Raw genomic sequence first — 25949 nt, forward strand, 5'->3', positions numbered from 1 at the left:
AAAATAACTCAAAAATCTGAGAGGCTTCTCAAAGTTTTGATGTAACTTCACACCACTATGTGCACTGAAAACGAACTGCGACAAATAAGCATTGTGAACTTCATACATGTTCCAATTGGCTTCTTGTTGTCCAGGAACCGCATCAGCTCTTCCGTCATTATCAAATCTACGATCACCATCATTGTCACTTTCATTGCTCGAGTCATTTGAATTAGCAGGTAAACTTTCATTCTCACTAAAGGCACTAACATGAAACTCTTTGCTATCACTCAATTTGTTCAGTAAATCACTAATCTCATCTGTAAACATACGCTTGCTACCTCAACCCAACATTTCAACAGATTGCTTGTGACAAAACGCCAATAACGAAACGTAAAACTATCGATCGACTAAAAACAGTTGACTTTTATGGCCCATGGATGTAGCTCAAACTTTCCACTGCTAGACTGCAGCATAAGATAAATCAAAATGATGTAATAAGGTGGTAAAATTCATATATTCCTTGGGTTGTTGACACCCGACACAAGAATACAACAGAAATATTTATCTATCGGGCCGCTCCAGGCACAGGAGCACAAAGAGTTAATAGTAATATATTTAAAATTGAGTCTGACAAAATATTAAATATTAGGAGCATACATTACCACGCACTCAATCTTATTTTTATTTTCTAGCAACTACAGATCAATTTGTATTTAGAGACATTTTTGAAATGCCCACTTGCTATCTTTACAAGCAGTCCTGACTTATTATGTTATTTTTAAAAATAAAGTTATGCAGTCCTATCACTCCATAAAGATGCATGCTTATCCCCATCTTCCCATACTACTGTTACAATTACCGGTATGTCTACTACAACATTCCTGTATGCCACTCATTCCCTTTCCATTCTTTACTGTCCATTACTTTCCTCTTTAACCATTATCTTTTGATACCCTTCAGTTTCATTAAAACTAACCAAACCCCATGGTGCAACATGGTGCCATGGCCTACCAAGCAACCCCTGCTCAGAAAGACCTGCAGATTATGAGGTATCATGTGGTCAGCAAACCAACCCACTTACACTATACAATCCTTGCTGCTGTCACTGACTGACTATATCTCACAGGCTCATGAAACTTGTCTACACCCTGATCTGCTCTTTTGCAAGGTGAATCCACTGAGATAATTCTAGTCCTATTTCCTGCAACTGTCAGATCTATCCACATCATTCATTTACATGCATAACAGAAAATCTCTTGCATATTACGCTTTTCATAATAAACAATACACCAAGCTCGATAGCTGCAGTTGCTTAAGTGTTGCCAGTATCCAGTATTCGGGAGACAGTGGGTTCAAACCCCATTGTCAGCAGCCCTGAATGGGTTTCCATGGTGTCCCATTTTCACACCTGGCAAATGCTGGGGATGTACCTTAAGTAAGGCCACAGCCGCTTCCTTCCCACTCCTAGGCCTTTCCTATCCCATCGTCGCCATAAGACCTAACTGTGTCGGTGCGACGTAAAGCAAATTTAAAAAATATACAAAAAGACAATGCCATTTCTGGTGTATTCAGTCATTGTGTATGGAGACATTTTGCTTTGATGCCACCTAGTGTTATGCTTTGCTACCATTAGTAACATTTTATGTTGGTGGCTCGGTTGAATATCCACATGTGTTGCACTGTGACCATTGACACGTGATAGTGACATAAAAAATTCTCAGGTACAGTTTGATATGGTTACCATAGGTAATGCCAAAGACAATAGTGAAAAAGATTATAATAGAAAGCTAGGAAAGGAGTGGAAGCATGAGTAAAGACAGCTGGCAAGTAGAGGTCCAGTGTGGATGGTACAGAAACATAAATTCAGTATGTAAAGTTATTTTCATAAATACTTGTAAAGGAAAAGGGGTGGGGAGAAACAAACCCAGGAAACAAAGATGGGAGGTATCCCAAATAGCAAGAACAACATTATAATAGCTCAGGTATAATATATATTCTCCAATCAAAAACCTCAACAAGTAGGAGCCGAGTAAACAGCATACGAGAGCAAAACAGAGGGGAGATAGACAAAGATATTACTTTACAAATATGGAACATAATTCTCAAACAAATAGAGTACTGGATGATCATACATCATATCTGGCTCCATGGCTAAATGGTTAACCTGCTGGCCTTTGGTCACAGGGGTCCCGAATTCAATTTCTGGCATGGTTGGGAATTTTAACCATAATTGGTTAATTTTGCTGGCATGAGGGCTGGGTGTATATGTCATCTTCATAATCACTTCATCCTCACCATGACGCCCAGGTTGCCTACGGACCTCAAATCACAAGACCTGCATCTGGCGAGCCAAACTTGTCCTCAGACACTCCAGGTACTACAAGCATATGCCATTTCAACACAATACAATATACAATATTAATTAAGACTTCCAAATTGTATCATTCTTTACAAATGTGTAGATGGGGAATATGGGACATAAAACGCAGAATGAATATCACTAGAATTCAAAGAATAGTTACTCAGTTCATTTTCCCAGGAGCAGAACAGTTAGCATCACAATTTTAGGTTAAACCGGAATTATTTTTTACTATTTTATTGAACCCACCAACAAATGCACAACAAGCACCTCATTTTTTATATAGTCTCCCAAATTTGAGACACATTTTTGCCACCGAATTGGCAACTTTTTTATGCCATCCTAAAAAAAAAAAAAAGAAGAAGAAAGTGGTGCAGCCAGTTGAGCATGTACTCCTCTACCACTGCATCGTCACTTTCCTCTCAGTTCTTCTTTCAGTGGTCCAAACAAGTGGTAATCACAAGGTGACAAGTCAGGACTGTAAGGGGGATGTTCCAGAGGTGTCCAATGCATTTCCTCCAGTTTTTCCTGTGTTGCAACAGCAGTGTGCGACCCTGAATTGTCGTGCAGAAAAGAACATCTCGGAACGTTTGTTGCAATATGCAGCTTTTGTCTCGACCAAAAGACAGCCGTAATAGCTTGCATTTTCTGTCCTTCGTTCATGCAAGAAATCCACAAGCAAAATGCCTGCATAGTCCCAAAAAGCAGTTGCTATCACCTTTTCAGCAGAAAGGCATGTTTTGGCCTTGACTGGGCCAGCTGCACCTCATTCCCACCACTCCATTCTTGCTTGGTTTGACTCCGGGATATAATGATGAACCCATCATGGGTTGAACACTTCCAAAGCTTATTTCCCACGATTGAAGGAATTTCAGAAATGTTTATGCACTTATCTTCTTCAATAAGGTCATGTACAACACGAATGTTGTCAGCAGTGATGCTTGTCCGCGGTCGTCTTTGATGGGGCTTGTTTTCCACTTCTTCCCGTCCTGCCAAAAGTTGTTTGTGCCATTCATACACCTGGGTCTTTGAAAGAATTTTGTTCCCAAACTGTCCACGGAGCCTTCTCAAAATTTCCGAAGCTCTGGTGCCTTCTTTCGGCAGAAACTTGATGATGATGAAGATGCGCTGCACAACGGACATGTGTACCTCTTGCTCGCTCATGGCATGCTGAAGCGAGCAGTCGCTCTGTGGTGTGTGACTCATCAAGATCCCTACTCCAGACATCCCCACCAACATCCTCTCAAAGCCCCACCCATTTCTGTTCGCTCCAGAGGCTCTAATTTTAAATTCTGGTTTATATTTGATGCACCTAATAAATGAATAAATTCAACATGTCTTGCATATATGTCCATCATGGGACATAACATCAATTTTTAGTCTAGATTTAGTTACCATTGCCAAAATTGACCATAGTAAGCTTCAGTAAGGAATCATAAGCGATAAAAACACTCGCTTCCACGGCAGATAAATATAGAATCCCCGTAGGGACAATTAGAATGTTCATTAAAAGTGTTCATACTTCATGCTTGTGTTCTCACAATGATAATCCTGGCACTCAAACATAATAACACTGAGACATACGCCAAGAACGTCCTCCCTCCCCAACAGGCCGAAGATCGTCTCCACAGGAGACCGTATATAGGAAGAGTTGAAGAGAGGAGGCCATCTCAACACAGAGGAATATGTTGATTTGGATATCTTTATTGGGATGCTACAACATCTTCAGCCATCATATTTATCTGATGTGAAAATGAGAAACCATGAACATCTTTAATAATACTAAGAGTGGAGTTTGCCCATATGCAAACTTACAGTTCCTCAACAAACCCTGCATAGTCAGCTTGTACAGTAAACATGTTATATCCTACCATTGACAACGGAAGTAGTGTTCAACAAATTTTACAATGTCTATCATAAAGTTCTTTTGTATGATCTTCCATCAAAAGATGCCTCTATCCTTTCTCCAGGCAGTCATAGCCATGCGGTTGTAGACACTTGAATGACAGTCACCCAAAGACTGGGCTAGAATACCGCTGGACACTTAGTATTGGTCCGTTGAATTAAGGATACTGAAGAATAGATAATGGTATAACCACTTGACTAGCAACTTTGCTAATGAAGGATAGACACTGAGCACCACAAGTAACATGTGTGGCCACACATATTAGCACAGATGGAAGAATCAAGAAGATTCACAACATTAGTCTTTATTGGTAAACTTAACCAAAATAGGTATTTGTATTTCTTCCTGTACTGACTTTTCTAAAGCTATTAAAAACTATTTAAAATAATATGTGCTTGGTCCACCTTGTCAATGGTGGCCATGGCCGCTTCCTTCCCATTCCTAGGCCTTTCCCGCCCCATCGTCGCTGTAAGACCTATCTGTGTTGGTGCGATGTAAAGCAAAATAGCAAAAAAAGAATGGTTCTATAATGTTGCTCTTAATTAGTAGTAAGTAGTACAGTGAGAAATAAAATGGACTGAAAATCTCATTCACAGCAATACTAATAAATTTCACAAAGCAGTAAAATACGTTACTTACTTCTCCATCCAGTTCAAGAACTAGACGCAAGACTCCATGAGCAGCAGGATGTTGAGGTCCAAAATTTAATGTCATATTCTGAACTTTCTTCTCCACAGGAATCAGCTTGCTGTTCCAAGGAGGTATCTTCCACTTGGATGTGACTTCATCAGGGTACATAACAGCACCATCAAACTGCTTAATAAACTCTACATCTGGGAACCATTTTTTGGCACCCCTCTGAGGACTAAAGACCAGTGAAACAGAATTAGAATACACATCCCATAAAATTCAAAAGTGAGAAGAGGGTGTAAATTGGCATATGGGCTTGCATGTGTGCAAGCACAGGAATCAAAATAATAATATAAAAAGAAACAGCTTAAGACTGGATGGATACAGATATAAAGTAACACAGTAGTAGCTGCACATTTTACAACATTGCTCACTATTGTTTGGCATTACACTGTCCTCCCCAGTATACCACGTATCAATCCCCAACACTATCCCCTTACTTGAAGTTGCTAGAGATGCCAAGTGGCAGGCCTAGTAAGGAAACTAAAACAAATAACATAAAAAATGCAAATTTCATTGGAATTAGGCCTGCTCATCAAACATCCAGGAAACTAAAATTTTAAAGAACGTGACTGCATATCTTAGGGTTTTACTGGAGAAAAGTATGGGGTTAATGTGAGAGCCAATGAGGCATCGCCTACGATTGATTCTAAATAGAGTTTCATAGTATGTTTAAAAGGAGCTTTGTACTTAGCATATAGCAACATACTGAATTTCTTGTGCACACCTCAAGAAATGGCAATGAGGAGATTCTTCAATTAGCACATTTTTTTATTGCTGGTGATATAAGGATATTTTGCTCTCAGAATGGCTTCATTTAAAGAAGATGGTCAAAGAAAGATAAATATCTTCAAAGGGATTAGGCAAACTGTTAAAATCTCTATACAAGTATTTTATGGAGTTATGTGCATGGCAGTTATTACTTGTGAAACAGGATTCAGCTTCTTTAACAGGATAAAAAGGAAGAAAGGACTTAATAATAGTAAAAATAATATTTTGTTTTTATGTGGGAGTGAAGGAAATCTTTCATGAGACTGTTGTGAAGGGTCCACACTCCACAAGCATGTGAGATTACTACTCACTAAAACCCACACACCCTTTAACCACAATGTATATCTCTGAGCTCTCGCATTACTTCAGGGGGTGTCTTGCTAATTTCCCAGGTTTCTTCATCCTTTATTTCTCCTTTACTGCTGTTCATGAGCATTCAAATCCCTATTTTTCTGATGCAGGATGCCTTCTACATCTACTGTTACCTGATCCCAAGATTCTTGGTTTCGTAGCATCACCTGCACAAAAGTTTCTGGCGTCAATTCTCCTTGCTCAGCTTGTAAATATCTTCTCTGTGTTGACCAATGATAACATACAAAAAATGTGTGAAGTACATTGTCAACATTATTGCAACAAATACACATCGAATCACTTGCTCTACCTACTCTTTGTAGAAATTTCTGGAAGTATCTGTGACCCATCAAGAGTTCCATAAGATGAAAGTTAACCTCACCATGAGCTCGTGCAACCCAATCAGCTAAACATGGTATCAGCCATTTAGTCCATTTTCCTCAAGGATCTTCCTTCCATCTTTGCTAACATCGTTCCATTCGTTGCTTATAAGCTAGCTCCTTAGCATACTTCTTTCCGAGCTCCCCTTGAGTTTGCCAGACTTCCTGTCTCTCTAAGGAGAGTAAGTCAATCGGTGCCAGCGCTGCTACTGTAAGAACCGCAGGTTCGGATATTGTGCGATATGCACTTGTAATACGCAAAGCTGGTCTCCGCTGTACTGCAGCTATCCTTCGCCGATATTTTTCAAGCTTCAGAGATTCAGCCCAGACTTCAGCACCATACAGAAGTGTCGAGTGAACTATCGACATCAGAAGTCATCGTTTGCTAGACTTCGGACTTTTAACATTGCTCATTAATCTTTTTTTTTTTTTTTTTTTTTTGCTAGGGGCTTTACGTCGCACCGACACAGATAGGTCTTATGGCGACGATGGGATAGGAAAGGCCTAGGAGTTGGAAGGAAGCGGCCGTGGCCTTAATTAAGGTACAGCCCCAGCATTTGCCTGGTGTGAAAATGGGAAACCACGGAAAACCATTTTCAGGGCTGCCGATAGTGGGATTCGAACCTACTATCTCCCGGATGCAAGCTCACAGCCGCGCGCCTCTACGCGCACGGCCAACTCGCTCATTAATCTACTCAGTGCAATCGTTGTTTTCACCGACTTATCCGTCACCCATTTGATATGATCCCAAAATGTAAGTTTGGTATCAAGTGTCACACCGAGGTACTTTATACTTCTAGTTGTATCGATTACTGTTTGTCCAATATACATTGGAATAACGGTCGTGATCTTTTTTCTTGTCAAGAGAACTATCTCTGTTTTATGATCTGCCAGTTGTAATCTGTGATTCGCCATCCAATCTTTCACTCATCAAATCACTTTATTTACCTTAAACTGATCCAGATCCAAATTTTGAGCTACTATCAAAACAGCTATATCGTCAGCATAGCCCACTACGTTGTGTCTTCTGGCATCTGTAACCTCAACAATCCATCATACATAATGTTCTACAGATTTGGGCCAAGGATGGACCCTTGTGCTGCACCAGCTGTGAGCCGTTTCACTTTCTGCCCATCTTCTGTGTGATATACTAGAGTACGATCTTTCAAATAATTTCTCATTATGTGTATGATATACTCTGGTAGTTTGAAAGTTTCTTGAACCGTTTCCAACATGACATTCCCTCACTGAGTTGAAAGCATTCTTGACATCTAGAGTCACAAGAAGTGTCACTTTTCGAGAATGATGATTAGCCATTTGTGCACTCTTCGCTGTATTCGACACTTCCCAAACTGCATCAACTGTCGAATGTCCTCGTCGAAAACCATGTTGACGATCAGAGAGATCCCCAGCTAGTTGAACTGCTACAAGTATTCTTGGCTGCAGAAGTTTCTTTAATCCTTTCCCAGCAGTATCCAGCATACGTAACGGCCTGTAGCCCCCAGATTTTCCTTTGCTCATTAAAACTAGCCGAGCTGTTTTCCAGCGAACACTAAACACTCTTAGTAGCAGGCAGCTATTGTATCTCTGCTGGAATACCATCTGGTCCTGGGACCTTTTTATTTCTAAGGAAGCTAATCACTCTCATCAGTTCTTCTTGTGTAAAAAGTGGTATGCCATCTATGAAGTCATCATGATCATCAGACCTCTCAGGATGATCTGGGAATAATGTATCTACAATATCCTTAATTGCATTTGGGTCCACAGTTGTTCCTAGGCATTCCTTTGCTGTTTCTACTACAACATCCCTATGTGCCACCCACTTACTTTCTATATCCTGAACCTGCTTACTGTCTACTGTTTGAAACTTCTCACTAATCATATCCATGTACTTCTGTCTAATTTCCTCGTCCTGGAGATTTTCTACCCTTATTCGTTTGCAGACAGATTTCACTTTCTCTACCCTAGGCCTAGAGATACTTAGTTCACTACAGATCAGATAGTGGTCTGTATCATCAAAAAATCCCCGGAAAACTCGTACATTCTCAACAGATTTCCTGAATTTGAAATCTGTTAAGATATAGTCTATTATGGATCTGGCACCCCTAGCCTCCCATGTGTAGCGGTGAATAGCCTTATGCTTGAAGAATGTATTCGTAACAGCTAAACCCATACTAGCACAGAAGTCCAGCAAATGCTTCCCATTCCCATTAGCTTCCATATCTTCCCCACATTTACCAATCACCCTTTCATATCCTTCAGTTCTATTCCCAACTCTCGCATTGAAATCGCCCATTAGCACTATTCTAGCCTTGATGTTGACCCTGACCACGATGTCACTCAATGCTTCATAAAACTTGTCAACTTCATCCTCATCTGCACCCTCACATGGTGAATACACGAACACAATTCTAGTTCTAATTCCTCCAACTGACAAATCTATCCACATCATTCGCTCATTTACATGCCTGACAGAAACTATGTTGCGTGCAATAGTATTCCTGATAAAGAGCCCTACTCCAGACTCTGCCCTTCCCTTTCTAACATCCTATCTCCTAACTCTTCCTCGTTATCTCCCCTTACCCGAATATCACTTACTCCTAGCACATCCACATGCATCCTCTTTGCTGACTCAGCCAGTTCTACTTTCTTTCTTCCATAAGCCCCATTAATATTGATAGCTCCCCATTGAATTCCATTTTGTTCGCCAAGTTGTTTCCAAGGAGTCCCTCGCCCGTCAAATGGGAGTGGGACTCCATTACTCCCATAGGTCCGAGGCTTGCTTAAAATGTTCTGAGCTCAGTAAATTCATGAAGCAGGATGCTACCCTACTTGCACATAGTCCAAGTGAGGATCTCTCCTCTAACGGGTTATGGACCACTGGTGAATTGTATAGTCCTAGCCGCCTGAGCACAAGGAGGGCCATGACTCAGAATATGTCCGAGATGCCCACTCCCAACTGGTATCCCGACTCTCAGGACCACTTACTAGGCCACTCAGCCATTGCCCATGGCTCACAAACTAGGACATGACTACAGTAACCCACAACCTTTATTTAAAGTTTTAAATTAATTTTTGATATTGTAGTTAGACTTATTCAAGCCCACGCCTTCTTTCACCTCTCTGCGTTCCACAGATACCCCGGAACAATTATTATTATTATTATTATTATTATTATTATTATTATTATTATTATTATTATTATTATTATTCATAAAGTATCGTGGTGCTGGTCAGTGAAAACTGTACCGATTATGAAGGGGAAAGAGATGGTGGCACAGCCCTGCCACAGTAAAATGTCACGAACCGCCACAGCAAAAACCATCGCCAGTTAACACGATTGAACAATATTTCCATGTCAGTAATGCTCTAAATTCATAAATTCTCTTATCATGATCGTCCGCTTGTGTGGGTAAGGACGGTAGAAAAGCACACATTTATCCCCTACCAGTCGTAAGAGGCGACTAAATGTATCCCCATGAGCTCTGAACTTGGGAGCGTGGGATGGCGACCACGAGGCCTTTAGCTGAGTTCTGGCATTGCTTGCAATTACTTGTGTCAGGCTCCTCACTTTCATCTATCCTTTCCGACCTCCTTCGGTCAACTCCTGTTCTTTCCTGACCCCGACAGTATTACGTATGGAGGAGTAGGGAATCTTATTTTCATGCCCTTCGTAGCCGTTGTCTTTCTTATGTCGATGACTTCATTTTTTGATGTATCGGACCCCTTCCATCTTTTCCTCTCTGATTAGTTATAAAGGATTTTTTTTCTTCTTTTTTTTTTTTTTGCTACTTGCTTTACGTCGCACCGACACAGATAAGTCTTATGGCGACGATGGTACAGGAGAGGCCTAGGAATGGGACGGAAGCGTCCGTGGTCTTAATTAAGGTACAGCCCCAGCATTTGCCTGGTATGAGAAACCACGGAAAACCATCTTCAGGGCTGCCGACAGTGCGGTTCGAACCCACTATCTCCCGGATGCGAGTTCACATCTGAGAGCCCCTAACCACTCGGTTAAAGGATGGTTGCCTAGTTGTATTTCCACTTAAAACAATAATCACCACCACCGCCACTCATATCATAGTCATTACGGTAAAACTGAATAAGGCATAAATGATCGGATATTGTATTCTCTATAACATTTGTTATGTAGTACTTTTCGATAGGGCCAATAACATAGGTATTTTAAAATTAAATTGTAGGCACCTTCCCCTAATCTACCATTTCATCCAGGGTGAATAAAAGTATATATAGTCAAGTTACTTATTCCCCGATTTAACATTCCGATTTTCATTAAATCCTGTTTACCCATTTTCTCGTGGTTCGGCGTTAGTATGGACTTAACAACAAAAATTCAATTTTATGAATATCTCTGTTATTATAGCCGGCATGGTAAAAATATATAAGATATAAATGATACACAAATTACGGAAAATTAAAAAGTGCATTTCCTTGTTGCTGTGGACATGACCGATACAGAAACACCATTCTTTTTAAATTCTGAGCAATGTACAGACAAAACTCGTATTATATATATATAGACTATGTGTGTTAAAAATATACATTTTCTTTTAAATAAATGGTCTAAAACATCTAACCGTTGAATTAATAAACGTGGGCGAAGCCACGGGTACATTCTAGTCTATATATATAATAAGAGTTTTGTCTGTACATTGCTCAGAATTTAAAAAAGAATGGTATTTCTGTTTCGGTCATGTCCGCAGTGCCCTAACAAGGCAAGGCACTTTTTATTTTTCCGTAATGTCTGGCTATATGTATGCATGCATCACGCATCACGAGAAAACGGCTGAGAATAATTTAATGAAAAATCAGTATGTAAAGTCGGGGAATGAGCTGCTACAATCTAGGTTGTAAATCATTTTATTCACGCTGAGTGAAATGGTGGTTTAGGGGAAGGCCTAAAATCGATAAGTACTGAATAACTAAAATTATATAGAATTAAATTTCCGATCATCTATGTCTTATACATTTTTACCGTCCCGGCCATGATAACAGAGATATTCATGAATTTGTACTATTTTTATCGCTAAGACCATGGTGTCAACGTTAAGCTACGAGAAAATGGGTAAACAGAATTTAATGAAAATCGGTATATAGAGTCGGGGAATAAGAAACTACAGTCTAAGCTATAAATAATTTTATTCAGCCTGGATGAAATGGTAGTTTAGGCGAAGGCGCATAAAATTTAATTTTTAAAGACCTAAGTTGTTGGTCTTATCGAAAGTACTACATAACAAAATTTATAGAGAATACAATTTCCGATCATTTATTATTCGGTTTTACCGTACCGACTACCGTACCGGTATGATAAGAGTGATATTTCGGAGTAGGAAGAAAACTAAATGTGAAGGCCTACAATAGAGCTCGTGCGCATCATGTGATTTTAGTTGCTGGCGCTCGTAGCGGTGACTTGTGTAGTCTTTCAGGGGTACGGTAGTAGCTTGTGGAACTACAAGCGCAGGGAAGAATTGAATGTTTAGATGTCGTCTCTAGATATTTGTGTAGAATTTCGTTAAGTTCAGTGGGATGCATCGTATTTCAGAGCCACTTTAAAGAAGGGTGAAAAAAAAAAAACTGTGACAGTCATCGCATACTACAAACAAGGGAAGCATTGGGAGAAGAAATAACCTGCTTGTGTTTGAGAGAAACAAACATTCATCAGCCGCCTTATGCTGTTAAAATGAAAGTAAGCATATGTTTTCTGTTTCTATATAACAACGTAGCGCAGTATGTGTATCTATTGCAGTTTTAATTGTTTTTACAATTAATTTACACGAGATTAATCATTTTACAGATTGATTGCGGCAGAAAGGTTAAATCAGATGAGTGCAATTGCAAAACCGGACTTTCACAATGCTGTAAACATATCGCTGCATTGTGTATTTATATCAATACTGAGAGAGATTCTTCCCAGACTTCCTCTCTTCAACAATGGGAGGAACCTTAAAACATTATTACGGAGTATTTTAAAGGAGGAAATGCAGAAGAAATACTAAACGGACCATCAAGTAAGCGGCCAATTTATTACGCGTCGGAAAGTGAAAATGTTGAATCCTCAAGTAAAAGTTAAGGTCATAGACTGTGCTTTCTCGAAAATCTTGAAAGCGGAGTGTGAAGATGAATCTTTCTGTACCTCTACTTGCATAGTTCAAAACATCGTTGAAAGCGTCGTAAAGCTAATGGACTTCTTATTTCAGTGTCTTAACCAGTTGGGCAAACAAACAGTTAATAAACTATAAAGATGCTACCGTAAAATGGGGTGAATAGGAACATGGGGGTGAAAGGGAACGCACAGTAGGGAATTTATTTTATGGAAGGTTTGCATCGTATGTAAAGCAGTTCAGTGGGATTTTTTCACCCAAAATATTTCCTATCCTTATTTCCCGCCATTTCTATGTGCTCTGAAAGGATAACAATAACTTGTAGCAACAATAGTGCCCAATAAGGAAACCTTGAATTTTTTATAGCTGTTAAAGACCATAAAATCTTCTTCTGGATTAGAAAATCACGTGGAGGTAAGTGCTTTTAATATCTAGAATAAGTAACTATGCCATGTTTTGATACAATTAAACATAATTTTACCATGACATACAAGCACACTTTTCTACGTTAACACTATGCACAATTAGTGAACAAAATCATTGAAAAATGGGGTGAATGGGAACACATAGATGATGTGTAAAATGAGATTAAATGTGAATACAGTCTTCATATAAATACTGTTCGGTAATTCTATCCCTTACTTTATCTGTATTCCAGTTGATGAAGAAAGATGCCAAGGCAATGTAAACCAGATCAGAGGGGCAAAATCCACAGGAAAGACCCACCGGAAACACTTTCTGCTGCATCATACAGAAAATGTTCAGAGAAGTATGCGATTCCTACAACAGTGTTAAACAGACATATGAAATATAATAAAAGTGAAGGAGGAATAGAAATATAACCAAAAGTTGGACAGACATTGTTTAGATACTGAAAAGCATTTGGTTGATCAGTTGGTGATGTGTTCTCCTCTGATTACCCATTTGATGTATAACGACCTCCGCTGTATTGTTAAGGCTTACCTTGATAGAATGGGAGTTACTGTGAAGAGGTTCAGGAACAATATGCCAGGTTATGACTTTGCACTCAGTTTCCTTAATCGTCATGAAAATGTTTTATCTCAACGAATGTGTCTAAACAGAACAGACACCGTATTCTAAGTCGCTTGCCCCGTTCATCAGCAGAAGAAACGGTGGATAATGTTGAAGGAAACATTGGTATCACTGATGACTGCATTGTTTCTGTACTCAATGATATGAGGTTCAGTCCTGGGACAGTAAAAATTAGAAAGAGAAAGCTAAACATTCGTCCTGGTCAGAGTGTGAAAGCTGACGACTTGGAAAATGATAGCCAAGAAGGATATCTGTCAGATGATTAGCAACAGCAGAAGGAGATCTCAAAATAAAATGAAGTTCCTACTGATAAACATGCTAGTAAAAGAAAGTTGCCAATCCCAACCAAAGGACGCAAGAATCAGAATCCTAAATCACACCTAAGGCAGGACTGCAACTGAGAACTACATCCGGTTGAAAAAATAATGAGAGGTGTGTACAAGAAAGCACGAGTTGTAGGTGTCTGGGTTATGGTAGATTTTTCTTCTCCATCCACATCAGTAATCAAATCACCCAAATTCTTCAGAGCAATCCTATTTCATTGAAACAGTCACCAGTGTTGGACTATGAATGCTTCACAGTAACGTTTCTGAAGTAGGCCTACTGTATGTGCTAACTAAAGTTGAGAGCAGACAAATTTTTAAGTGGTCCGAACATAAAAATGTCTGTGAAATTGATAAGGCAAGCGTTGTTGGTGTGGTACACCACCCTAATCTTTTTAGAAGGGGACTCCTGAAATTCGATGTAAATTTCCACGTATGGTAACATTTTGGAGCATGTTTTAGGTCGACAATTACCTTATTGTATTATTTCTTACTGTTTATGCATTTTTCAGATCTTAGATAACATTTTTAAAGGTTTTCAGTGTTCCTTTTCACCCCAGTATGAGGAGAATAGGTTTAGACGGGACACTTAAGTATCTGTTCCTATTGACCCCAGCGACAGAAAATACTATAAAACCGTTCCCATTCACCCCATTTTACGGTATCTTGTGAATAATTTGCCTGGCGGTAACATATCACTAGCTTCCACAAATTATGAGTGCATGTTGCCAAATAATATATTTAAATTTTGTTGTGAAAATGTTAACGTAACAAATTGACAGAAGCCTGCAATTGCAGTTGAGACAGGGGAACAATCTTTATGTCCTTCCTGGTTACAGCAAAGGAAGTTAAGCATTTCGGCCAGCCAGAATGTACACCAGATCAAAACCCTACAGAATGGAGATTACGAAAGGCTGACATTAGCGTTTCTTTTATCTAATAATTTAAACACTCCTGCAGTGAGATATGGCAGAGCTAATGGACGGAAGGCACTTGAGAAGTACTGCTTATAAAAGAAATGTAACCTGATGGAGTGATGGCAACAAAAAATTTGATGTAAATTAATTCTTATAATGAGAAAACATTAACATTCTTTTATGATCACTGTTAGGTCTTTCACAGGGCACATCACTGCAATCTATAATGCACGTGCAATTTTCAAGGGTTTTTCAAGAGCATTAGGCATTGTGCTTTTGATAGCGGATCATTGTGGCAAGAAAATCCACTCCTTTGTTTTCTCAAAAATATGATGGAGAGCGAATTTAAAAATAGCAGATGCTGTAGTCGTATGACAGTTAAAAATTGCGCCTAGAGTGGTGAAACTAATACTGAGTTTACATTTCATTAGCAGTAGAAGCAGCATGTTTTCTTCGGTAAATGTACAGTTCTGATGAACAGAGGGTAACAAGGATAAGAGAATATGAAACACTGCAAATTTAACAACCTGCTATTTCAAGAAGATGTTGTTCCTTGTCTTTCACTGGCCTGTATCCATGAAATATATTATATTTGGTGTCCACGAAGTCCACGTGAACACCACAATCTCTCTTAAAATAAGTGTCAGTCGTCGTCTGTATATTTACTCGAGGCATTGGAAAATTTGTTTGAACTTCCGCTTCACAATTATTTTTCAGAGCAGAAAATAACACGTTCACACTGGTTTTGTTACCATTGGTGGTCATTACTTCAGTCTGCGTGCTTGAATAACTGTATGATTTTGAAAAATCTTCCGTGCTACTATTTTCAGCATTTTCACGTCTCCGTTTTCGCCTCTTGTATCTAGTCGTCACTAGGTGCTCCTCTTCTTGCTGAAGTTCAATCGAAACAAGCGGTTTTATAAACAATCACGGCACATAACCAGGACTGTCAGGATCTCTCGAAGGCATTCCAGTCACAAAATGCCGACTACAAACACGCAAGTTAGTCTTGGGTTCCCATGGCTTACCATCACTAGTCCCTCATTTCAGTGCCGCAATCCAGGCATTTCTTCTAATTTCATGCTGCTTTTTATTTGGAAACACAAAAATCTTAGTGCCAGGAGGACAGTTAATATACGTAAAGTTGCAATCAACCACAGAACATTTTCTTCTACTGTTTCGAGAACAGTACAAACAGTATGAACAAGACCAGCAAGGCACAGGCACTCGACTGCGACTCCCCCTGATTGTTTAAGTGACTTGCCGCCAGAGCGTAGCACCCATCATGCGCACGAGGTCTATATCGAAAGCTCATAAAATTTGTCAACAATACCGGTAACATTGCATTTGTTTGTTGTGTTATTATTTGTTTCTTATGCTGCCACTCATCTCCGAGGAGCGGTTTTTGCCGAGTCGGCGCATGTTTCTATTGTATCAGATGGGATGAAACAGACACAGCGGTGCTCGCCGATAGGCGGCAGATTTGCCGACTCGGCCTGTCATTTAGCTGGCGGTGCAGCGAGCGCAACGAGCTAGAATAACATAGAGAGGCGGAAGCGCTGCCTGGGTGAACCTAATAGAACGAACATCCGCCATGTTTCCTGTTGTCACACAAACAAGGGGGCATGGCCTTTAAATGACGAAAAGTGTAGAAAATGCGCATTTTAGAATCGCTGGGGGAGAATTAAAGTCCGTTGCCGAAAGCTTGAAGCATGAAAGCGAATACCGCCACTTCATATTGCGGCACGAGGCCAACATCACGACCAGTTGATTGTAGGCTAGTTCGAAATCATCGCACAGTGACATGCGAATAGGCCTCGAAATCGGAACAAGAGCGTTACCCTGCTTGGCTGTTGTGGTTAAGCGTAAATTAGAATAAAAACGATGGACATAAATATTTATGACAAAAAAACCTTAAAATCATAGGGACCTATAATAGGTTACAACCTCATTCTGTTAATATTTTTAAAATTATTGCATCCTCGTGAGTACTGTGTTCCTTTTTTAATCTGTTTACCCTGCCGGGTTGGTTTTTCCCACGGACTCAGCGACGGATCCCTCCTCTACCACCTCAAGGACAGTGTTCTGGAGCGTGAGACATTGGGTCGGGGGATACAACTGAGGGAGGGCTGCACCCGCTATGCTGAACAGGGGCCTTGTGGGGGGGGGGGAGAAGGAAGCGACCATGGCCTTAAGTTAGGTACCATCCCGGCATTTGCCTGGAGGAGAAGTCGAAAGCACGGAAAATCACTTCGAGGATGGCTGAGGTGGGAGTCGAACCCACTTCTACTCAGTTGACCTCCCCAGGCTGATAGAATCCCGTTACAGCCCTCGTGCCCCTTTTCAAATTTCGTGGCCGAGCTGGGAATCGAACCCGGCCTTCCAGGGGTGGCAGCTGCTCAAGCTAACCAGTGCACCACAGAGGCGGCCCATGAATACTTTACCAAAATAATCGTCTAGTGTAATTATTTATTATAATATAGGGGGATATCATGTTTCTCCCATTATCATATCATACTGGGATTACTAGCTTGAAAGTTGTCCATCATGAAGTGTGGCATAGTTTTAACAACCAAGGCAACAGACATCTACAATAAAGACTGTATACATTTCAAAAATAGCAGTAAAATGCTGTATTTATCATACTTGGTGTACGTTTGAACGAAATAAGTGATTTTTTGTGGTTACGTTTTCTTGGTGGTGGGCGTTCCATTTCCTTTATTTGTAAATGTGAATGAAAATTAAATAGGGCTGGAAATGTACAGAGCATAAGCAGCTGAATTGAGTGGGATACCATTTATCTCTTTTCGCCCTCACAACGCATTGTTCAGTTAATTCCTTGTTCTTTAAACGAGATCTGAAACAAAATTCGACAAATAATTACCGTGGCTATCCGTACTTTCGCTAAGTAAACAATAAAATGGATTTAATTACAAACAGAGATTACGAAAAGGAATCTCGGCTATAATTCAGTAATACTTACTTAAAGTACGATATATCCTTGGTTTTATTACTCCGATTAGTACATCCATACGCTGAGCTTATGGCTGGCATTCTTGAAAGCGAGAATCTATCTTTTCACTTCTTAAAACTTAGGGAATTAAATTGGCATGCACGATCTCCCTATCACCTCAACATATGCTCTCGCGCCAATTCGCTTTGTTTTGACAACCGTTAACATGGCTGCCCCTTATCAACTTGCTTCAAGCAGGGAGCGCTGATGTTAGGTATACAGCCCCTCTATAGTATGTTATTCTAGCTCGTTGAGCGAGCGTTTTGAAGACTTTGTGCGCGCTCTAGCGCCACTGATTTAATACATTCAGCTGAATCACGGCCGACTTGATGCGTCGCTCAAGTGAGGGATCCAGTCGGCCGTGGCTGAATTTACGCGACGATTGCATCATTGGTAGGTAGGCTATTCCTGTATGAGATATCTTGAAGTACCTTTGAAATTCAATTACATACACATAAAATGATTTTTGGAATAACAATAATTTATTTTTATATAATGTTAGCTAGCTTCCTCACCTAACGTCGCGCTCACAAATGTGTTTTGTCCACTGTCTGCTCGATACGCACCCGATGACTGCTTATAAGCAGTCATTTTAGATGCAGACCGAGCAGGCAGTGGTTTCGTCACAGTCGGCAAAAACCGCTGTGTGTATCAATCACAGGCGGTGGCCGACTCGGCAAAAACCGCTCCGTGTGTCATCAGCCTAACAGCCTGCCTGAATATTGGCGGAATATAGCTGGGGAGTTAGATAACTTTAGCATGCCATTCCTCTGGTTCATACATTTTCTGATACTGCTGGTACGTAGCACACGGTTTCATCATAGTATTCCAGCTATTCGATCCCTACTCCGACGCACTGATTGGATTGATCATTGTGCACCCGTAACGAAATAATGGCTCACTTATGACCTGGTCTAGAATTACAATTTCAGCCTATTCCAAATTATAGCACCACAACTCACTAAATAACTCAAAATTCAACCCTGAAAAGAACCGTTTCTTTAGAAAAGCTTTTCCCTCTTCACTTTTATTAAATTCTACATTCATATTATTCCAAATTAGCAGCGAAGAGGACGTTTCTCCTCTGGCTTGAAGGAAAAATTTGCCTGCTAGTCAGATAGTTCCCCTCCCCCCCGCCAGTTTAGTGAATTGATATTTTCTAACTCATCGGGCATTCCTATTAAACACATGAGTAAAAGGGCATAGAGTTTGAATTAATTAATTAATGTTATTTGTTTTACGTCCCACTAACTACTTTTTAAGGTCTTCGGAGACGCCGAGGTGCCGGAATTTAGTCCCGCAGGAGTTCTTTTACGTGCCAGTAAATCTACCGACACGGGGCTGTCGTATTTGAGCACCTTCAAATACCACCGGACTGAACCAGGATCGAACCTGCCAAGTTGGGGTTAGAAGGCCAGCGCCTTAACCGTCTGAGCCACTCAGCCCGGCGCATAGAGTTTGCCTTGGGACTCTACGCTATTCGCCCCCCCCCCCCCCGGTTTGGTCATTCCAGCTCTGGAACTTTGGACTGTTAAATCGGCAGCGTAGTACTGTTCATTAAAAGTGAGAAAATGTGTCTTTATACATTCGGTCGAGTATTTTATATGATGACATCAGTGGCGGCCCGTGGCCAAATTATCCGGCGGGGCACAACTTATAAAATAATATGGACAGTCAAGTAGATATTTAAGGTATCGGTTGCAAAATATAACAATAATGCGCATGTGAATAAATACACTAACAACTGACTTGTAAATAAGCTTATCCCGTTTACAGTTGGTGCCAGTTAAGATATTAACACCAAGGAAAAAGACAGTGAAAGGTGGGGTCAAAGGAAACGGGACACGAACCCGTGAACTCTCCATTTCCGGTCAAGTGTTATTTCACTGAGCTAAATGGCAGGGGATAAGCTGATCCAGATTTCGTTTATAACCTGTTCCCCTACAAGTCAAGTAATAATGAATATACTAACCTTCTCATTTTTAGATGAAGTCTATTCTTCGATCCTTTGCTTGAGCAAATACTTCGATAACTCGCTGGTTGAAGTCGGGAATCGAACGTACCATTTTACTTTCAATTGAAAGCATCGCCAGGGCCATTAGTCTGTCTTGGCTCATAGTATTCCTCAAGAAGGTCTTTATTCGATTTAGAGTAGAGAAAAACTTTTTACTTTCCACTGTCGACATCGGGTTTGTAACAATGATGCTCAGTAACCTAACGCATTCATTGAAAGTGTCTTGCATATTGTTGCGCAGGAAAAGTTGCAAAAGCGCCGCAGCACCATCTGCCGCACGCACGTCTACCCTGGAATATAACACTTCAAGTTCGGTCCTGAGCCTGGCTTTGTTCACTTTAGGGTACTTGTTTACGGTTGACGCGGAATTTTTTCCGGAAAGAGAGTACAAAATTCTCCAAAACTTGATACCCGAATAAGGTTGGCAGCTGCTAAATGGCCTATTAGAAACACGGTAACCTCATTTAAGATAACTTATTTTAATAATGAAAACATCTGAAACCAACTAAATCCCTGCATGAGAGATATGAACGCATTTTTAAATAAACAAGACTAAAATATTATTGGATTTACTTTAGTTACAGAATTGGTGAATTGGCTACACTGATGTTTGTAAAGCGCGGATATTTCTCGTGATCTGTTATTTGCTCTATGCGCATGCGCTGCAGAAGGCCTCAAGGATCTGAGTGCCCAACCAGAAGTACTCCCCGTCGCCCGCTCACCCACACAAGCCCACAGCTGTTATGGACTTTCACCATCTTCAAATACTGTGTTCTAATGCGCAGGCGCGTCGTTTGGGCACAAGACGGTCTAGTGCCCAGAGCCGCACATTTCGCCTGCGACTCGCTTCGCGACTCCTGCAGTCATTATTGTCGCACTGACAGCAACAGCTTGTCTCTTTAAATACGAGTACAAAAGGTATCCTCTCTTCGTGCTTAAAGACATGGTGGGTTTAAATACCTACCAAAATCCGTAATCCAGTTAAGAATATAACATTTTGTCGTGATAATATTTGTAGAAATAATTCTGTTGTTCGGCTGTAGCCCAACTAAATTATAAATTATTTCCTGAAATTCTGAGTGCAAAAACTTGACAGGGCACGTGCCCCTGTGCCCCTAAGGGCCCACCGCCACTGGATGACATTGCTTTTAATTGCGACATTCCTATTGGCGTCATTGAAATGACCTATGTTGATTTGGGTTGGGGAAACCTCTCTAAGACAATCTTTCGGAGGATTTAAAAAGGCAGGTGGAGAGTGAGTGTCTGCCATTATAATGAAAACTCTCCAATTTGATTGTGACTGATGTTAGGCAAGAGGGCCTACTATTACAATGAAACTTTCCTAACCCAGTCTTCACATAAGAAAATACGTTTGGTGACTTCCCCGTCGCGTTTCTAGGGTAGCATTAACAGCTATGCAATTTAATACAATCGTACACACAACATGTACACTACCTAATCTAGAATTCTGTATACAATGTAGAATTCCGTAGCGAAACACGGGTAGGGCTTACATCAGCTAGTTAATAATAGAGCACGCGATTTCTGTAGGAGAGTAAGTTTTTACTGTTTCGAATAATTATGGAGAAGTGGAAATGACCGGGGAAATTGCTGGGAATTCTGGAGAAAGAAAAACGTATGCCTACTTCATAAGAATAAATTTAGCAATAAAAGTAAAACCGCCTGAGGCAAAAAAAAAAGTACCAATGCAAAGGAAGTCTACGACTCCTGTACTATGAAAGAGTATATGGTTCATTAACGACTAAAATAATGTATAAAAAATAAATAGAATTTATACATACTTCGCAAAGAATAACGACGGCCCGAACTGCAAAAGACTTCTTCCTCCTAATGCTACACATTTTGGAGATTTCCGCACCACATGTCCCAGCACCGCCGCCATCTCTCCTTAACGGCTTGAACTAAAAAGTACCGGTATGTGATAACTGATAAGATAATATTATCGCATGTCTCTTATGATGTAAGATAGATAGGTACTGTATACTGTATATATATATAATATCGCATCGTACTGGTGTGCAGCCGGCCGTACACTTCATCACAGTACCGTGCCGGTACCTCCACACTAAAAATTATGAAAAACTCACTTGAATAGTACGGCACCGTAGGCCAATACAAAATATACAATATGCAACATACGAACCAGTTTAAACTAATATCTAAAAATCATTAGTCAAACTACTAATATACGGAGTTGAATGAAAATTAATTACCTGATTTACACAAATGCACACTATCACAATTCACACCGTTGGTTATGCATCTAAGAAACAGGTACTGTAGATACTTTCTGTATGAAGACTTGAATGACTGAAGTGTTTATGCTGCGTATATTATTTGGAACGGAGTTCCATAATCTAGTTTTCGCCACAATGAATGAGTAGTTGTAGGCAGCTGACCTGCTAAAGGGAATGGCAAGGGTGGTAACAAAGCGTGGGTTGTGCTGGTGAAAAGAGGAAAGCTACCGTAAGTAAATTTGCGGAGCGCAAACCTATTGACGTTTGAGGCGTGTCAGTTTACTCAGTAAAGAGAACGTCACTAGCCAACAGCAGCATGCACCAAGAGAGCTGTGTTGCCGCTTGTAAAACTAGAAACAAATATCACTTGCGCTCGGAGAAATGTTTCATGTTTGGGACCTCGAGTACAACTGACATGGATAGGAACATTTTTATTAATAACTTACATAGAAACAAACAAATATTTTTTTTACGCTGAGTGGTTCGCATTTGACAGTTTGTCAAAGAACATATTGTTGTTTGTTTACAATTCGCTTTATAGCACCGTCTTATGGAGACGATGGGATATGAAGCGGCTAGGAGTGAGAAAGAAGCGAGGACCGTGGCCGTAATTAAGGTAGGTGCCTGGTGTGAAAATGGTAAACCAGGGAAAAACCATCTTCAGGGCTGCCGATAGTGGGGTTCGAACCCACTATCTCCCGAATGCAAGCTTATAGTTACTTAATCCTAACCGCGCAGTCACTTGCTCGGTTTAAAGAAAATAGCAGTAATGAATGTACAACGATTACGCACAGGTTATTGCTATCACAAAAATTCGTCCAGCAACAAAGTTGGAAACAAACACAAATAAAATTACTGAAATATTTTCCCATGGTTTTTCATTTCAACTCCAGGCAAATATTGTGACGAAATTTTTCATAGCTCCACGATTTTTTCCTCTCATATTTTACCGCTAATTAATTGGTAGTTACCACACGGAATCGACACTCCCGTTATGTAAACCAGCGGAAGTTACACATACACACACTGGACTGATGAACACTTCGTCCTAATTCCCGAAATGAAGTAACAAGTACGTACTGCTACTGAAGATCTTCGAGAGATAAGAGAGGAGATATACAGAGATGGTAGGATAATATATTGCAGTGGTATGGACTTAATATCCTATCATATTAACGTTATATGCAATAGCGTCTGCGTCTTAAAAATCATAAATTAATCCACTGACAGCTGACTCATTTCTACGAAGTAGCTTTTCGTGTACTGGAAGCGGAAACCTGCGAACTGCGAGTTCGGACGAATCTGTGCGAAGTCTGTTCGTCCGAAATCGTGCGTACGCTATCGTCCTTTGGCTGCGTATTCGGCCGAGTTATTCAGTACGTGTAGGCCTATGTGTGAGATGGCCTCCGTGGCTCAGACGGCAGCGCGTCGGCTTCTCACCGCTGGATACCGTGATTCAAATCCCGGTCGCTCCGTGTGAGATTTGTGCTGGACAAAGCGGAGGCGGGACAGGATTTTCTCCGGGTACTCCGGTTTTCCCTGTCATCTTTCATTCCAGCAACACTCTCCATTCTCATTTCATAGCATCTAGGCTTATCAGTCATTAATAAATCACTTTCGGAGTGGTGATCCCATCGTACTAATAGCCTATATCTGCTACCTTCATTCCATCCCTGACCCGGTCAATGACTGGAAAACAGGTTGTAGGTTTTCATTTTTCATGTGTGAGATGATGGAGTCTCCTGAAGATTTGTGTGATCTCTATGCATTATATGCACCTCTACCAGCGAGAAGAAGAGCTCAGAGTGGGTAAATGATGTTATCGGAAAGGCAATTTTTTTCCTAGTGGTTTTACGTCGTGACCGACACAGATAGGTCTTACGGCGACTATGGGATAGGAAAGGCCTAGGAGTTGGAAGAAAGCGGCCGTGGCGTTAATTAAGGTACAGCCCCAGCATTCACCTGGTGTGAAAATGGGAAACCACGGAAAACCATCTTCATGGCTGACGACAGTGAGATTCGAACCCACTATCTCCCGGATGCAAGCTTACAGCCGCGCGCCTCTAACCGCACGGCCAACTCGCCCGGTAGGCAAATGTCTGGTGAATTTTCACATATATGAGCTGATCTGGAAAAGGACGAAAGACAGCACCTTGGTTTTGTTCACATGACATGTGAAACATTTCGATACATATTACAAAAAGTACAATATTAAAGAAGTACAGCAACTTTCGAGAAACTGTTTCGCCTGAAAAAACGTCTAGCTGTAACTTTGAGGTAAACAATGTTCATTTTGAAATGGAAGCTGGAGAATTTATCCCCTTCTACTTATTTTTCCCAATTTTAACATTCATTTCCTAATTCCAAACCAGACAAAGGAAATCTTCTCTTATCCCAGAGTATGTTTTTGTAATAGCGAGGGGTAATAGAAATAGCGGAAATTATTCTCTCTCATCAGTGCGATAAAGTTTGATTTGAGCGGCCACAGCACGTGGGAGTATGTGTGGAGTTTCGTTGTCAAGTCACAGCATGATAACATTTATTTGAAATGAGAAACCTCATCTTTATTTTCTATAATTCGAACGCTGGAGACAATACAAAAATGGCGTTTGGCTTTCAGTGCCGAGATCTGTCCGAGGACTTCTGCTCGCCAGGTGCAGGTCTTTTTGATTTGACTCCCGTAAGCGACCTGCGCGTCGTAATGACGATGCCAGCGGAATTAACCAAAGATGGTTAAAATTCCCGACCCTGCCGGGAATCGAACCCGGGACCCCTGTGACCAAAGGCCAGCACGCTAACCATTTTGCCATGGAGCCGGACACTGGAAGCAATGATTTATTATATATGGCACTTTTAGAACATATCTTACATTTTTTAAAAAAATCAGACGTACGGTAGGTATGAAGCACTGGTATGAAGCGATCGGACGGGTAAATAAAAATGTGGCTAAGAATTTTTTAAATGAAAATTACACTTTGAATTGGCGTTGTAAAGAATCTTCAGATATAAGAATCAAGTGAAGTGGTGTAAAATGAATAAACTACCGGTACATAAAATTAAATTTACCTGGCTCACCCGTTTCTCTCGCCACCTCGCTCCATAACAGCGTCTGCATATCCCGCGTGTGGTAATTAGACTCGTCCCACAAATACTTCCCATCTTGTAGCAGAAGTATAAGCTTTTCAACATTGATGATAAAACGCAGCTCTTCGACCGAAAAATCCAAACCAATTTGGATAGTTCGCAGTTCGCAGGTGTTCGCGCGTTCACTGACGAACAACGCCGGATCCAATGAACGCAGTCTCACTTGAATTCAGTCAAGGCCAACTCAAAGTTAGCCGTGATTCAGCGGTTTGAATCGTTCGGCCGTTTTCGTGCGTGTTCGTACAAATTCGTCATCGCAGCTTTTCGGAGGTTTCCGCTTCCAATGGATGGACAGCTGCACTAGAGTCTAATATATAGACTGTGGCTGCACTGTCGATAATGTACTACCTGTGGTACTACAGTAGGCCTATGTATAAACAGATGCCGGTAGCCAGGGACGAGCTGACTGTTGTAGCGGAAGGATGTACGTGTTTCTCGTTCTTTCTCTCTCCTTGCCAGGCGCTCAGTACTTCCTAAGTGCTAACCAAGCTGCAGTACTTATTAGTACGACTTCGAAAGAGCTTTTGTCTGAGCTGAGCACTTCTAAGTGCTCGCTTTTCTCTTTCAGGAGTTTATTTCCAGGAGGACCAGGCTGGAGAAGCTCAACGTTCCAGTGAGACCGGCTGATTATGACTGCGAGGGAGCCATTGAGGAACTACAAGACGC

The 25949-nt window shown here is 40.7% G+C and overlaps 1 protein-coding gene across 6 annotated transcripts in view; it reads right to left on the reverse strand.

The window, feature by feature from the left end:
- The window catches only part of LOC137496932 (NADH dehydrogenase [ubiquinone] iron-sulfur protein 2, mitochondrial-like), a 215474-nt gene extending 190084 nt beyond the window's left edge, over positions 1–25390 (reverse strand). For 2 of the 6 annotated variants that reach the window (XR_011017528.1, XM_068225030.1), the window contains exons 1-3: positions 22116–22415; positions 21684–21803; positions 4887–5112 (exon numbers count right to left, since the gene is read on the reverse strand). Coding sequence is in view for 5 of the 6 variants with exons in the window: in XM_068225030.1 (XP_068081131.1) it covers positions 4887–5112; positions 21684–21784 (327 nt within the window). In the remaining variant the exon portion in view is untranslated. Of the gene's footprint in view, positions 1–4886; positions 5113–21683; positions 21804–22115; positions 22416–25205 lie in introns of those variants that run through there. The other 4 variants (XM_068225026.1, XM_068225027.1, XM_068225029.1 and 1 more) reach the window with 4 other exon arrangements.
- Between the last annotated feature and the right edge of the window lie 559 nt (positions 25391–25949).

This window comes from Anabrus simplex, chromosome 1 (genome assembly GCF_040414725.1).
Source record: "Anabrus simplex isolate iqAnaSimp1 chromosome 1, ASM4041472v1, whole genome shotgun sequence".
Classification (NCBI taxonomy): Eukaryota; Metazoa; Arthropoda; class Insecta; order Orthoptera; family Tettigoniidae; genus Anabrus; species Anabrus simplex.